General features: G+C 33.9%; 1 protein-coding gene and 1 long non-coding RNA gene across 2 annotated transcripts; one reads left to right on the top strand and one right to left on the bottom strand.

Annotated features, from left to right (window-relative positions):
- Positions 1 to 5,159: 5,159 nt before the first annotated feature.
- LOC120352161 lies at positions 5,160 to 7,026 on the top strand. Its single transcript, XM_039431847.1, has 2 exons — positions 5,160 to 5,306; positions 6,743 to 7,026. The coding sequence occupies exons 1-2, from the start codon at positions 5,183 to 5,185 to the stop codon at positions 7,024 to 7,026; spliced, it is 408 nt and encodes a 135-aa protein (XP_039287781.1). The 5' UTR covers positions 5,160 to 5,182.
- Positions 7,027 to 11,749: 4,723 nt separating this feature from the next.
- On the bottom strand, positions 11,750 to 14,686 carry LOC120352557. The gene is made up of 2 exons (XR_005571918.1): positions 14,539 to 14,686; positions 11,750 to 13,281 (listed from the first exon to the last, which is right to left on the bottom strand). It is a non-coding gene; the product is annotated as an uncharacterized LOC120352557 (long non-coding RNA).
- Positions 14,687 to 16,768: the final 2,082 nt, after the last annotated feature.

Below are 16,768 nucleotides of genomic sequence, written 5' to 3'. Positions count from 1 at the left end.
CTCCCTGTTCCATGCAATCAGCTCTTTGAATTTAACGTTCTTCATGATAACGGTTACTGAGCACTATGATAAAACATTTTCTAATAATATTAGCTTATGAGAGTTTATTTTTTTTTACTTTGTCGCGGTCACTTTTAATTATATTGATATTTGAGAATCTAGTTTCTCACGTCAACCACTGTTGATAATAGTCATAGCCATAGCCTCTAATACACATCTATGTCGCAGTGTAGGCCTAGTATCTAATACATGATTGGTGAAAAAGATTTTAAAAAATACCAGCTGATCTTTTTCACCAATCATGTATTAGATTCTAGGCCTACACTGCGACGTTGCAATATCGTAGGCCATGGCCTTGTATTAGGCCCGCCGCAAAGTAGACCCATGCTAATCCACGAAAAGCAACCCACGCCGTGGGATAATTTATAAACCATTGCTAAGCTTTTCCAGACATATCATGTGTAAAACATGCAATGAATGATCCACTTGTCAACTGATTGATCAAGAAAAATTCTAGAGCATTGGTTTAAAAATTAAACATCCCACGGCGGCCTGGGTTGCTTTTCGTGGGTCTACTTTGCACCGGGCCTTGGAGGCGGCATTATGTTCGTCAGGCCATAATAAAAAAGTAGGTTTTTGAGTTCAATTTTTTGGATTCAAAGTTACAAGTAGAATACCTTTCTATTGTTTTCTTTAGACTGTTCCTAACATAGAGAATGATTATTGATTGATAATTATAAATATTTAATACCTCGTCATAAAGGTAATATTTTTCTTTTTGTATTAATGATATTATCCACAATTAGGTATTCTAATAATAATCTGTTCACTATTTGACATCTTATCTTTTTTATTTATTTTCTAGTTACTTAACTCTTAGTTTTGGCACCCATCCTCTTGGAATCTTGCTTTCACCGAATGATCAGAAATTGACACTAGTCAATTTGAGAAAGTTAAAGACCTGGAAAATCTAAGTTGTCTAACAGCTACGTTTAGACCAGAGTTGAAAACAAAATGTTTACAAGTGGTTTTCTTCAAAAAGTTGGCAATTGTTTCTGTAGGAAACAAGTTGAATGTTGCTGTGTTTTTCAAGAAATTATAACCGGAATTTGTTGAATCTTTAGTTGACAACTCTGGTGTAAACGTGGCTCAAAGCCGTAGTCATAAATAGTGGAAGAGAGAGTACTATATCTTCAATCATCCTTTTCTTTAATAATTAGAATATTTTCCAATTATCCATGTTTCTCTTATATTGTAATTCTCCAAATCTATGTTTATAATTATTGACCGAATGTATAGTGAGGTCGTCTATGTTCTAACTCGGATTTTCTTTTGTCTTTTTGTATGTGTTAAAACTCAATTTGCATCATTCTTGATCTTTGAACTTAGCGCGTTGCCAGTATAGCCAACGTTTGGCAGATTTAGTCTGCATTGTTTTCAATATTTGTATCTTTGTAATAATTTCAATTTGTTGTCTAGTATTATTTGATTAATTTCAAATTTGTCCTTTTTCACTTGCTTTTGAATAATATATTTGTGTTTTGTATCTTTATTCTTGCATTTCTCACTTGCGGAAATCGTTGTAGGTAGGTTTTGCTCCACTCGGCTTGTGTGGCGCTGGTGTGCTGCTTCTTTGTTTCAACTCGATTCCGGAATGTGGGAATTGGCCAGCTCTTGTTTTCAATTTTCGAATTTGAATTTATTCCAGCTGAATATTCAGTACTTTCATGTTTCATTGGCATATTTGCCATAAATATTGGCCTAATTCAATCAACAACTTGTATGTCTTCACGGATTGTGTTTGAATGTCAAACTTCTGTTTGGATTTTAGGAAACTCAATCAATCTCTCTCTACATCTCTCGAATCAATCTGCTACCGAATCTGTTCTACAATTCTACCTATGATCGAATCTACCGATAAAGGTCTGCAGTCTCTATTGACAGTCGAAATTGCATCCACTTTGGGGTTCCATATAACCTCCCACTCACTTGGTCGACTGTGCAATTTAGCATTCCACTTTGGGGTTACATATACCCTCCCACTCTCTGGCCGGTATGGTGATGATGATTTCCATTGCCGGAGCATTTCTTACAAATGCCTACAATCTTCGACAGCTTTCGACATCCTCAAGATACTCAGGTTGAGTAATTGTATGTTCATCATAAATTTGTAATATCATCCATTCTTATTCATTCATCTGTCTATTTTCATTCATTCATTATCATTCATACTGCTACTGTTCATTTACTTATATAGATTTATCTTACTTATGAGCTGTGCCCACAAAGGCAATCAAAGAGTTTGTCATTTCAGGACATTGAATAATATTCAAAATTTTGAATACAAAATCATTTTATTTTTTGAATTTGTTTCTTCACAATTTGAAAGTCTTTACAATTGGCATCACATTCAACTTATGTATTTTGAAACTAACATCACAATTAATTCAACAATAAAAATAACAATTATTCACTACTTGATTTTGCAATTATTCGCATTACCTATTGTTTTGGTAGGACGAGTTGTATTCAGGACTCAGCCTACCTGGTCCTCTATTAATTTTGCTACCAGAAAAGTTATTTTGATAGATATCAGGCGCATATTTATCATTATAAGTTTGGCCGTCTCCAGTCCGGATACTTCATATTGACATATGCTTAGAAAATACATTTATTCTTATTCATTATTTTACATCAATTGTGTAATGATTATTGTCTTATACTTTTATTCATAGTGTTTATTTCTGTATGTTCAAGGGTAATATGTATGGAGTTGCTCATACTGATACATTCAACCAAGCACTTATGTCATTGTTCCCAACAATTGGATACAACACCAGTAGCCATCCAGTGTAAGAGGAGGTCGAACATTTTCAATTGAGGTATCGTTCCAATTTTCAATATGCCTCCTAAAGGCAAACGAAACAGCCTTCTCACTGTGAGAAGTGGCATCATTAAAAATCTATCTTGGCTTTATACTGAATATTTCAATTTTAAAATCAATGATGAAAATGATTTTCAAAAACTACTAGCAGTCAAAACTAAATTGCTCAACTTTGAGCAGCGTTATGAAGAGATAAGCCTGGAATTTGATTCAGATGACATTGATGACAATGAACATCAAATTGTCACAGAAAAATTTTTAATGTTAATTGCTAATGTAAATACAATTTTGAAAAATTATGATTCACAGCAGCAAGTTGCTACATTTCAAGCACCGGCAATGGAACATCAGTCACCAAACTCCTCTCCAGTTCCCAAATCACCGGGTCTGTAGATCATAATAGTGTAATCAACACAAATCAATCGCCATCTGCTTCAGTGACTGCTAATAATGTCAATTCTCTGCCTTTGCAACCCACTATGCCTATTTATCAAGGTCTACAATTACCAATGGTACCGTTACCAGAATTTTCAGGTTCCTTTGATTCATGGCTTGAATTCCGTGATACCTTTTCCAATATGGTTATTGAAAACCAAACTTTGGCTCCAGCTACAAAGCTGTATTATTTGCGCAAAGCTCTCAGTGGTGAAGCCCTTGCACGCATTCAGAATATTCCTCCAGGGAATGGAAACTTTGAGCTTGCATGGAATCTGCTTACACAGAGGTACAATATCCCCAGATTAATTGCAAGTACCCACATTCAAGGTATTGAATCACCCCCAGCACTCAAGAAAAATTGTTCCAAATCTCTTAGAGCTTTCATTTATCACTTTAAATGTCACATTAATGCTTTAGAAGCGCTCAAATTGGATGTTCAAATTAAAGATTTACTTTACATGCAAAAAATCACTTCTCAACTTGACTCTAATATCTTGCGCGAATGGGAAAAACGCATTGAAATAAATGAAATCCCTACTATGGATAAACTGTGGGAATTTCTTGAAAATCAATGTAAGGTAATGGATGCTATTTCATCTCATAGCCCCTCAAATCCACCAACTAATCAAAAGGTTTTTACTCAAGCTACTTCAAATGCACCCAATGTTAAGCAAAATACTCGTCCTTTTGCTCAAAATAATACTCTGAATAATTTTCAGCCATCAGTATCCTGTCAATTTTGCAATGATCGATCTCATGGGATTTTCAAATGTGTCAATTTTTCAAAGATTCCCATCAATCAACGTTATGATGCAATCAAAAGGAAAGGGTTGTGTTTCAATTGCCTTAATCCTTACACTGACAATCACAACTGCTCTTCTAAGAGATGCCAAAAATGTGATAAGCGACATCACACTGTTCTACATGATTCCTTTACTAGCAATTCAGGAGGTAAGAATGTTGTTTCTAATGTGATTCAGTCTCAGAATGAGTGCACCGTTTCTAGTGCCCATTCATCTTCAGCATCAAATTCAGTTAGTTCACAATCTGATAATTCAGAAACAACAGTTGTTTCACATGCTGCTTCATCCATCATTTCTAATAATAAGTCATCAGTTCAAGTATTACCTACCGTACCGCAGAGGTTCTGGTTGTTAGTTCAAATGGTGAATTAATTGCATGTAATGCTTTAATGGACACAGGAAGTGATTGTTCACTCATCACTCAAGAGTTGGCTGATAGATTAGCTCTTCCTTCTCGTCATGTAACTAATCTGATTAATGGAGTGTCAAGCCAAATCTACAGTTGTTCACTCAGTATTAATAAAATCATCTGATCATACTTGGTCAACGCAACAAGAATGTATTGTTGTTGAGAAATTTGCCTCATGTATTCCTCGTGTCACAATTGATGTTAACTATTACAAGATTCCAAGCAATATTCGACTTGCAGATCCAATTTTCATAAATCTAAGAAAATTGATATCCTATTGGGTATTGACGTTTATGCCGCAATCATGACTGGCAATCAAATTATTGTGTCACCTGATGTTCCAATCCTACAAAATACAAAACTTGGCTGGATTGTTTTTGGCTCTTGTCAATTACCTAAATCAGTGTCACTCAAAAAATCATCTAATCAATTTGTTACCAATTTTGTCTCCACAGCTGAAGTCTCCAATCAGTTGGAAACCTTCTGGAAGCTGGAAGAAGTCTCTTCAGTTATTCCTGTCTCTCCTGAGTGTGCTAGGTTGAAGCACACTACAAAGAAAATACCATCAGGCATGAAGATGGTCGTTTCCAAGTGTCCTTACCTCGCAAGGATTCATTTACCACCCTTGGTCATTCAAGGACTCAAGCTATGAAACGTTTCCATTCATTGGAAAAAAGATTTCTTAAAGAACCTGAGCTCAAACCTCAATATGTTGAATTTATGCAGGAATATGAAGATTTAGGTCACATGCACCCTGTACCGCCACCAGCCCCTGAGGAACAAGTCTATTATATTCCACATCACGCTGTCTTCAAGCCCGACTCCACAACAACCAAAACAAGAGTTGTGTTTGATGCTAGCGCCAAAACATCAACCGGAATTTCTCTCAATGATGTTCCAACTGATAGTTGGAGGTCATTCTCTTCTCATGTAGTTCTCATGTAGCTATTCTAGCTCCCAATACAGTTCTTGTAAATACTGCAGTTGTTTCACCTTTATCCATTATTTCTGAACGTGTTTCCAATAGTTTTAAAATTATTCGTGTCACTGCTTATGTTCTGCGTTTTTTACATAACATTCGTAAGAAAATTGCTGATCGCCGTACTGACGCCCTTTCAGTTGATGAAATTGAAGATGCTGAAATTCATCTATTGAAGGCCATTCAAGCTGAAGCATTCCACAAGGAGTTGGAAATTTTACGTGCAAATGATGAGTTGAATGCCTCCAGTAAGTTTCATTCTTTGTCTTTGTTCATTCACTCTGATGGCCTCATAAGAGTAGGAGGACGTTTAGCTAATGCTAATATTGATTTTGATTTCAAGCATCAGATATTGCTTCCTGCCAATCACAAATTCACCAAGGCACTGATTTTTTATCATCATAACAAATTGTGTCATGCTGGTGTGCAAGCAACCATGGCTGCAATCAGACAACGGTTCTGGATACCATCAACAAGGCGTACTGTTAAGAATGTTCTGCGAAAGTGTATCAAGTGTTTTCGTTTCACTCATACTCAAGCTGCACAATTGATGGGTCAATTGCCCTCTGTGCGTGTAAATATTGATTTTCCATTCATGAATGTTGGTCTAGACTATGCTGGACCTTTTAGTCTCCGTATTGGTGGTCCAAAGTCACGGACATTTGGTAAAGCCTATTTTGCATTTTTCATTTGCATGATAACTCGTGCTGTACATATAGAAGTAGTATCAGAGCTGTCCACTTCAGTCTTTCTGGCTGCTCTCACCCGTTTCATCTCAAGACGAGGTATTCCAAGGAATATATATTCAGACAATGCTACCACTTTTGTGGGTGCAAATAATGATCTCAAAGAGTTAGGTGACTTCCTCAACTTGCCTAGCAATCAACAAATACTTCAAAATTCAGCTGCATCTTTGCACATTCAATGGAATTTCATTCCCCAAGAGCTCCTCATCATGGTGGTCTGTGGGAGAGAGGAATAAGAAATTTCAAGAGTATATAAAATTATTGCTTTCAAACATATTTGGAATTTTGAAGAAATGTGTACTCTTTCTGCACAAGTTGAAGCTATTTTGAATTCTTCACCTATTGTTCCATTGTCTGAGGACCCTCTTGATCTTCAATTTTTGTCACCTGGGCATTTTCTCATTGCGCGCCCACTCAATGCTTTGCCTTCTCTTAAGCAGAAATTCAAACATGTGAACTTTCTTGCATGTTGGAATAGACTTGCTGAAGTCACAAAGGAATTTTGGCAACAATGGTCTGAAGAATATTTAGTTACTCTTCAGAAAAGACATAAATGGTCTTCTTCATCACCCAATCTTCAAGTTGGCACTCTTGTGCTATTGAAGGATCCTGGGACACCACCAACACTCTGGAAGCTTGGACGTATTACAGAGGTTTTCCCTGGCTCCGATGACAAGGTTAGAGTCATCCAGGTTCTAACTGATTCTGGTGTTTTCAAACATTCTATTGCTAGTGTTGCACCTTTGCCATTAGATGATAGCGAATGATGCAAATCTCTTTAACATATTTTTCTTTCTTATTTGTTTTACAATTCTTCTAATTGCAAAACGGGGCCCAGTCTATGTTAAAACTCAATTTGCATCATCCTTGATCTTTGAACTTAGCGTGTTGCCAGTATAGCCAACGTTTGGCAGATTTAGTCTGCATTGTTTTCAATATTTGTATCTTTGTAATAATTTAAATTTGTTGTCTAGTATTATTTGATTAATTTCAAATTTGTCCTTTTTCACTTGCTTTTGAATAATATTTGTGTTTTGTATCTTTATTCTTGCATTTCTCACTTGCGGAAATCGTTGTAGGTAGGTTTTGCTCCACTCGGCTTGTGTGGCGCTGGTGTGCTGCTTCTTTGTTTCAACTCGATTCTGGAATGTGGGAATTGGCCAGCTCTTGTTTTCAATTTTCGAATTTGAATTTATTCCAGCTGAATATTCAGTACTTTCATGTTTCATTGGCATATTTGCCATAAATATTGGCCTAATTCAATCAAACAACTTGTATGTCTTCACGGATTGTGTTTGAATGTCAAACTTCTGTTTGGATTTTAGGAAACTCAATCAATCTCTCTCTACATCTCTCGAATCAATCTGCTACCGAATCTGTTCTACAATTCTACCTATGATCGAATCTACCGATAAAGGTCTGCAGTCTCTATTGACAGTCGAAATTGCATCCACTTTGGGGTTCCATATACCCTCCCACTCACTTGGTCGACTGTGCAATTTAGCATTCCACTTTGGGGTTACATATACCCTCCCACTCTCTGGCCGGTATGGTGATGATGATTTCCATTGCCGGAGCATTTCTTACAAATGCCTACAATCTTCGACAGCTTTCAACATCCTCAAGATACTCAGGTTGAGTATTTGTATATTCATCATAAATTTGTAATATCATCCATTCTTATTCATTCATCTGTCTATTTTCATTCATTCATTATCATTCATACTGCTATTGTTCATTTACTTATATAGATTTATCTTACTTATGAGCTGTGCCCACAAAGGCAATCAAAGAGTTTGTCATTTCAGGACATTGAATAATATTCAAAATTTTGAATACAAAATCATTTTATTTTTTGAATTTGTTTCTTCACAATTTGAAAGTCTTTACAATTGGCATCACATTCAACTTATGTATTTTGAAACTTACATCACAATTAATTCAACAATAAAAATAACAATTATTCACTACTTGATTTTGCAATTATTCGCATTACCTATTGTTTTGGTAGGACGAGTTGTATTCAGGACTCAGCCTACCTGGTCCTCTATTAATTTTGCTACCAGAAAAGTTATTTTGATAGATATCAGGCGCATATTTATCAGTATGTAATGCGATTATGGCCAAACGCATTGATAGAATTCTATGAGATTTGGCAAGAATATTCCTTTTTCAACTGCGTGTCGATGTATACACAAGGTTTTTCTTAGAAATTTTGCATTTTAAGGATGATATGGAAAGAAGAGGAATTCCTCGATACTCTGATATCACTATATATATACATATATAGATAGATATAAGTAATACTGTATTCTGTTTATATTTATATTATATATACATATATATATATATATATATATATATATATATATATATATATATATATATATATATATATATTTAAATTATATATATATATATGTATATATAATATAAATATAAACAGAATACACACGACACGGATAGATTAAAAACACTTAAAAACTTACATTTAAACGAGAATTTTTGGGGAGCTGGGCACCCTTTGTCAATCAACCAGGAAGTGAAGTGGTGCGATTTGAACATTCTAACGGTCGTGACCACAGAGACGCGGTAGAGACGTTGTGCAGACCATAGAGCACAGACGAACGGAGGCGCACTGATTGAAGGAGCACTATGGGATCAGTTGGTGGGCCATGATGGGTTATTTCAAGCGGGAGATTTCAAATTTGAGTGGGTTATGGATGAGGAAAGGTGTAGATTATGAATTGATAGAAAAGAGGAGATTTCAAATTAGAAATCCGAAATGAAGTAGAATAAAATTAGAAAAAGGAATTATAGAATTGAATTGGAATTAAATTTATTTTTATTTCTATTTTCATTTTATTATTTTACATTATTATTTTTATTATTATTTTACTATTTTTATTATGTTTTTTTGTGTTATTATTTCTGTTTTGGGATAAACAACTACTATTATTTGAGGTCATCAAAAAGCCTCCAGTATATCACCATTTTCCCTCAACCAGTGATCCAATTCTGTAAAATAATTTTTTTGCAGCTAATTTCTACGATCCTCGCTGGAATCAGGAGCATATTTATATAAATTTTGTATTTGAATTGTTGCCTGCATACATTCAGATCCATCCTAATCTGGTTTAGTGTCATTGTTCTCAGGTTGTATGGTGTGTCTCTCATGTTGAGCCGCAAATTACATTTATTCACATATTGGATCAAACTTTTACAATACAATTCTTCAACAGTGAGCACTCCCAATTCTCTAAGAAGTTCATTACTTGGATAGCGTCTAGGTTTACCCAGGGAAGCTCTTATTACTGTGTGAAGCTCTTATCTTCTTAAATTACTATTGTAATTTTTAAAATAGGCACCACAATGAATACCGTAATTAGGAATTTATCGATATTCCTAGTATTATTCTCAAACGTTATAATAATCGAGTTAGGCTAGAGATAGTGAAATTGTTCGAAATAGCTGAAAGAGAGAAAGCATTTCTGAAATAGCATTGGCTAGCAGTGCTCTTCTTATCTTCCAAGTGATTACCTATCTATCATAATAATGGTATTTACGAACAGTTTACTACAGACAGTCTCCGCAGAATGACTGCAAACGTACAATGATGACGGAAAACGGTAAGCGACATTTATTTCAGATATATTATAATCTTTATTCAAAGCATTTGTAGTCTGTTTTATTATTATATAGGTACCCTGATTTCGATATTATTAGCTCTTGAATATTGTTGCAGCTCATTCAGCTGAATCTCCAAGTCACTGATATTCGATTTCAAAATCGTATTTTCCTTTTGAAGTGCACTTTTATCTTTCTTCATATCCAGTTTTACTTTTATCTTTCTTCAAATCAATTAGAATACGATCACCAATGAATTCGTTAAAATTGTCATTGTAAAAGAAAAATTAATCTGTTTCCATGATATTTAACAACTTGTTTCAGTGTATTCCTACTTTTGGGCCTCTCTGTATATTTATAATGAATATTTCCAGATTTAATATATAACTACTGAACTAATAATGTATATTTATTTATTTATTTACATACAAAAGCTCACAGAATAAATCCATGAAGAGCCTTATTTACATCAACTAGTTTAGATACATAATATTTGATGCAAAATAAGAATGAAAAATAAAATAAAATTGTAAACACAATTTTTGAATACTAAGAAGAGGCGAAATGGAAAAATAAAATAAACCAATGATAATAGAAAATGAAGAATGAAATAAAAATAATAAGAAAAATAAAATAAAGAATAAAATAAACGGATCAATGCAGTGGCTTATTCTATTGTAAAAAAGTAAAGTTCTGTATATGTAAGAATTGCAATGATGAGTCGTTCTGATAAATGGCAAGTGAAACAGAATATTTGGTCTTGGTCTATTAAAACGGAACATGAAGATGCAACATACTTATAAATTCTGGCATGAATACTTGATTGTTTAGGATATTATATAATAGCAAGAGGGAACTGACAGATCTCCTTTCTTCCAATCTTTGAACATTAAATATCAACCTTAGATTGTCTGTTGGAAAAGCTATCGGACAGAATGCGTTGAACTTTTTAAAATAAAGATACCTTAAAAATTTATTCTGAATTTTTTCTAAATCAAGAATAGCGCTGCTGTGAAATGGAGCCCAAACTAAAGCAGCATATTAAAAGTTTACTCCTCACTGTAGCATAGTACAATTTCAAAACAACGTCACATGCTGTAAAAGGCCTACAATTTCGAAATAAAAACCCTAGCGACCTATTAGCACCATTCATAACATGTGTTAGGTGTTTGTTCGGACGTTATATGAATGTTCCCCTTTGTTGTCTGGCGTTGTGTGGTGGAGGGGGCAATTAAAGGTTGATGCGTATAGCATAATACTTCACTGATTACTACTTATTCAAGCAATCACCGATCACCGCGAATTAGGTGTAATCAGCATTGACTCATTTTTTGCTTCGGTGACTGAACCGGATATAGAATGAATTGGACCATTAGCATTTGGCAACTCTTGATTATGCATTTTTTAAGCAATTATGCAAGACTTTTAAACGAAAAGAATTTTGAAGAGTTCAAAAAAATATCCTACTTAGCATACACCTACAGCTGAGTACTGTAGAATCAACAGTTTGAGTTAAAGCTATTTTGCAATAAATTTTTGTGCTTTCATTGTTTTTATGACTTGTTTCTTAGAGATGCTCGATCACTATTCCAACTTTTTAGCTTTATATTTTTGAATTACGTGATAATCACATTGAATTTTAGATTAATATCTTTTTCATCGTGAGAACAAAAGAGGTGAGATGAATCGACAATTACGATGAAATATTTTTTCTAATTGAACTTTATGATAACCTCTTCAACTAGTCTGAATTTTCTAGATCTATGTTTTAGGCCTACTAGATTCTCTCTACACATGTGAAATAGAATTAAAAAGTTATTTTTTAAAGTGGTAACAAAAGAGAGGAAGGAAAATTAAATCACATTAAGAATATACACAAACTTTATTCCACCATTTTAATTAAACTTGAAAAAACACAATTGGATAAAAATGTCAATGCACAAAGATGAAATTTTTTCAAACATATTATCAAAACAAGAACTTAAAAACGACATACTTTTTAGAGGGTAGGAGCTCCTACGAAAAACAATTATTATCATGTACTATAAAATCTTTAAAAAACAAAGAATAACTAGAACTCATAAATCAAAGATTAAGATGCTAACAAAAATACATAAATCGAATAATCAGCCCCTTTAATTATTGATTGAAATAATCAAGATTGCGTTGCAATAATATAAGAAGATAATTGATTTGAACGACAAAAGCAAGGAAACAATGTAATTTCTTTTGAAAAAATCGATAAATTAAATAATATTAAAAGTAGAACATAATATTCCAAAAATGCACTATTAACACACATATTTGCCATGAATTGGACAAATCTCTGTTACCTAACTTCTATAAAGTTTTGATTGAACTACAACAAGCGTCTGATTTTAACCAAAAATTCAAACTTAATAACAGAAGGAACAAAAAATGAACTTTTAAATTGAATCACAGTAAACAGAATGTGATTTTCCAAATAAGAGCATTCAATGAAACACGAACCGATGGTACAGGCAGATTGGAGATTAATGACACCGCACATTAATAATATGAATCTGGGCTGAAATGTCATAGTGACGTCCTTCTTACGATGATAATCAGAGAAAAATTATGGAAAACAAAAACTACAGTATAAAAGTATGAAAATTTTCAAATAATTATATATTTGATTAATGTAGAACACTAATACAGAATGTCCCATGAAAGATGTAACAACCGAAGACCACGATATTTGCAGTTTTCATTACTTTGGTATTGACATTTTCCTAACAAGTTTATACTCATTCTAAAGCTTACAAAATGGCAAAGTTTTTCAATTATTAAAAATATATTGTCAACATGAAAAAAAACGAAAAAAATTGTTTGAAATTTGACTTTGAACTCGACGAATGCACTTTTTCAAGTTTGAGCGCTCATAGAAAGTTCAAAAACGTAAAATAAAGGAACAAATTATATGAATCTTATTAAAAATGTCTTCCTCTTTCCAACCATATCTTTAAAATTGGATTTTGTCTGAGCGATTTTTTTTGTTATTGACGTTTTTCAAAAATATAGAAAAATTGATAGATCACGAAAACTAAGGTCGATATAAGAACATTTTACAGGACATAGTTGCAAATTTTTGTTGAATCTATGGTCTTTGGCTGTTACAGCTTTCGGGGTACACTCTGTATATATAGAATGAATTCATATGCAGAATGACGATTCTTCTATCAAGCTTTCTTAGAAATGACCAGTTTATTTCCTCTTACGAAAAACTGAAGGTCTTTAGTGACAAGTTCCGAACACATATCCAGAATGCTGTCTTGCAAACTAGATGGAAGGGTTATTTGAGCAATTCCATTTGAATTTGCTTCCTGGAAAGCGCTCTGCAGGATTGAATACATCTCCTGATCTGTTTTTGGCTCCTGCAAAGAAATTAATGATAATTTGAAAAAAAAATCAATTCAAAACAAAAAAATATACAGAGAGGAAAATATAATTAATAAAGGACGCATCTGAGAAACTTACTTTTTTGAAAGGTCAATAAAATTAAAAGTTCTTCAAATATTTTACTAATTCTTTTATTTACTTGAGAATACTTAATCCAAATTTCCGTTCCATGCATTATTTAAAAGATGAGTTTGGACCTCCTCCATTGAGCATTCACTAATTAACTGAGCAAGCAATTCGTAAGAGTAGTGGAAGAAATATCCATTGGGGTCGGGAAGAGCGCACATTCGACATCCATACACTTTTGACATTTTCCGAACCTCTGGTGGTTCATTGATCCCAATTTCTCTGTGTCAATACTTCATATACTACATACAGTGTCATACTACACTCCTGAGAAGAGTTAACCCACGACGAACTCCAATTATGGCCCTAAACAACGAGTTTGCATGGAGGAATTTTAGAAGTTAGCAAGGAAGTCACTATGCTGAGCGATCTCATGAAAAGATACTCGTTGGCAAAGATCCTCTGCATTTTTTGCAACTGACCATAGAATGTATAAAATAAGTTGAAACTTGGCCCTCTATCCGAAAAAATAGCAGCGTTGCCAAATTTTGTAAAATTGCAACTTTATCAAATTTCCAATCAAGCAACAGCAGCATTGCATGTCGAATTTCATCCCCGATATACCATAGTGTTAAAAAAGTTTCAGGATTAAAAGGAAATTTAATTTTTTAATGAAATTAAAAACTCGAAAATATGTTTTTACTTGGAATATCATTTCTCTGAGAATTATGGGATGTCGTAATAAGTAAGATTTTTTATCAAAATAACGGGGAGAATGTCGTCTTTCTATTGGTGTGAAGTAATACATTCTATCAACGACCCACCCTCACGACCCAGGTGATATTAAAAATAATAGACGTATTTAAAAAAAGGACTATCTCAGAGTTATACGTAAGCATTTTATATAAAAAAATGATGTGAAGAATATCTCCTTTCTATTGATGTCTACATCATTCTTATTTGACTCAAAGTTATTTTTCTAATAAATGATTTTGTTCGTCAATATCAAGACATTTTTGTGCAGAAAACATTTTTCGACATGCTGGGAACTTTTTTGTTTCAAAATATAAGTAGGTGGTGAAAGCGAGAAAGTTTTTCAGAAACTTAAGGTTACCATTGGCAGAAATCTCACATCTAAAAAACCTAAATGATGTATTCTCACTCACCTCTTCATCAACTGCCTTCTTCTCTGTTTCACCGCTGAATCCAAGAGCTTTTTGAAAAATTATTCGAGATGTATCTTTGTACTGTTTCTGCTTATCATCCAGCTACAAAATAAAATTGTTAAATGAAAGCTAAGGATTGTATTACTTTCAATGTAGCGAATAATAATGAATTTATTCATTGAATTATAGTTCATAGTTTCATTCATTAATAATAATTTGGGGTCATTGGCCTATTTATTATGACAACTTAAACAAGGATTCACTTATAAGTAGAATATACATGCTTAAAAATAGAATCTTTCAGGCATAATTTTCAGTCGCTGAGATCATGAATAGGCCTACTAATGAGATTGTTTTTCAAATGCTGTTTTGTGATAAAACTTGTTATAGCTCTCTATCGATTTTGGTTGGTCTAATGGCAGATTGTGATTGCTAAGCTCAACCTCAACCTGGAAATGTAACAATATTGTTGACAATACTCGTTCGCACAGCACAAGTTCAATCACTGAATCAAACAATAATCATTTGCAAAATTGTTGTAGATTTGTTTCGAGTATTGTATTCTACCCAGTATATAGGAGTTATAATAGTATTATACTAGTGGGAGTATTGGAGTATTATTTTCTAGCTCATGTTAAATAAATTGCTAATTAGCCTGCTAAATTCCAGATCAGTTAGCAAAATCTTAACCAAAAGCAAAATTATACAATTTTCAAGTAGATCACTCAATAGAATTAGAAGTTGAATAAAAAGCAAAAAAATTTTATCAAATCCCATGACACGTTTTGTTTAGTATTTGGAAATCTCTCCCCTTCTGGCGGTTACATTGCAATTGATTTTTTTTTCTACTCAAGATAGAACTTGAGTGTAATTGTTCCTAAAATCTGCCAGATTTCAAATTGTCTAGTTCCCAGTCTTTTCCTTTATTCACTAGTTTTAGCTGACATTCTTTCATTACTAATTTCCACTGACCTCCAATATAAGAGCGGCGTGATCTGTACTTAAATCATCACATTCTTCTACTTTCATATTGCTGTATACAAAGTTTCTATCAAGTCTGGTATTTTGTTGGCTGATATGTAGGTTTACCTGACGATATAGTGTCACACCTGCATTCTTAAACTGCCCTAAGTTCTTTTCCTTTTGGATTGATTAATCTTGAGCACCAATCTGTATTTTTGGGATTGAAATCACCCCCCAATAATACATCTTTTACCAAGACGATTGATCATAGCCTTATACATTTATTTTGTAATGCTATGCCTTGGTGGGCTATAGATTGATGCTAGCGTGAATTTGTAGAGTTTAGTCTCAACTGAAATTTATGTGATTTGCATCTCTTCCGATTGTACAGATGTGTTTTCAAAATATTTTATGCTATCTCTTATTATAATTGCACTACCGCCTCTCGCTGTATTTTGAGGATGTATGGTGTGGTAAACTTTGTAGCCTCCGAGTCTCATGTAGGATTCCTTAGTAAAATGAGTCTCAAATATCAAGCATATGTCTATGTTCCTAATTTGGAGTATCGCCAACAATTCCTGTTGTCTCTGTTGCAGTCCATTGGCATTCTATGTCATGATCCTCATAACATTATTCATTTTGTATTGGATGATCTAGTGTAGATGTTCTGTATTTTCTTCAGTCTCTGCTCAAAAACAGTCATCAAGGACTCCTGTCTATCAAGCTTCTCGAGAGTGTGAGTTAGTTAATACGGCATGTATGTTCTCATTGGTTTTTGGTTTCTTCTCTTCTTTTCTTCCTGAAGTAGCCTCGGAAAATGTTTTTCCAGATTTGATAGTAGAACTACTCTGAAGAATTTTTTGGGCTCCACTGCTAATGAAGAGGTTTTGTTTGGGACCTGATCTCTCATATTCTGTTCAACTTTCAGTTGCTTACTGTGATCATTTCTAATTGTAGTTCAACTGCTACAGTGCATCCTCTATAGTTGGCTGGGTGCTTCCCACCACAATGAACACATTTGGGCTCATTCTCCTTAGAATTTGTGCAACTAATGGTGCTGTGTTTTCCAGCGCATTTCACGCATCTTGGCTCCCGGTTGCAGTATTTTTGAGTATGGCCATAGGATTGGCACCTCTTACACTGTGGTATCAGCTTCGATGTTAACAATGCCTGTATCTCAATTTTGCACAACATGATGTGCCTTATTTCGTAAATTTTCTTGATCTCTTCTTCTGGACTAAAGGACAATACACACATATCCAGGGGC

Source organism: Nilaparvata lugens, chromosome 7, assembly GCF_014356525.2.
Source record: "Nilaparvata lugens isolate BPH chromosome 7, ASM1435652v1, whole genome shotgun sequence".
In the NCBI taxonomy this organism is placed as follows: domain Eukaryota; kingdom Metazoa; phylum Arthropoda; class Insecta; order Hemiptera; family Delphacidae; genus Nilaparvata; species Nilaparvata lugens.
The sequence above is the reverse complement of the archived record's forward strand: the minus strand, read 5'-3'. Positions and strand labels throughout refer to the sequence as shown.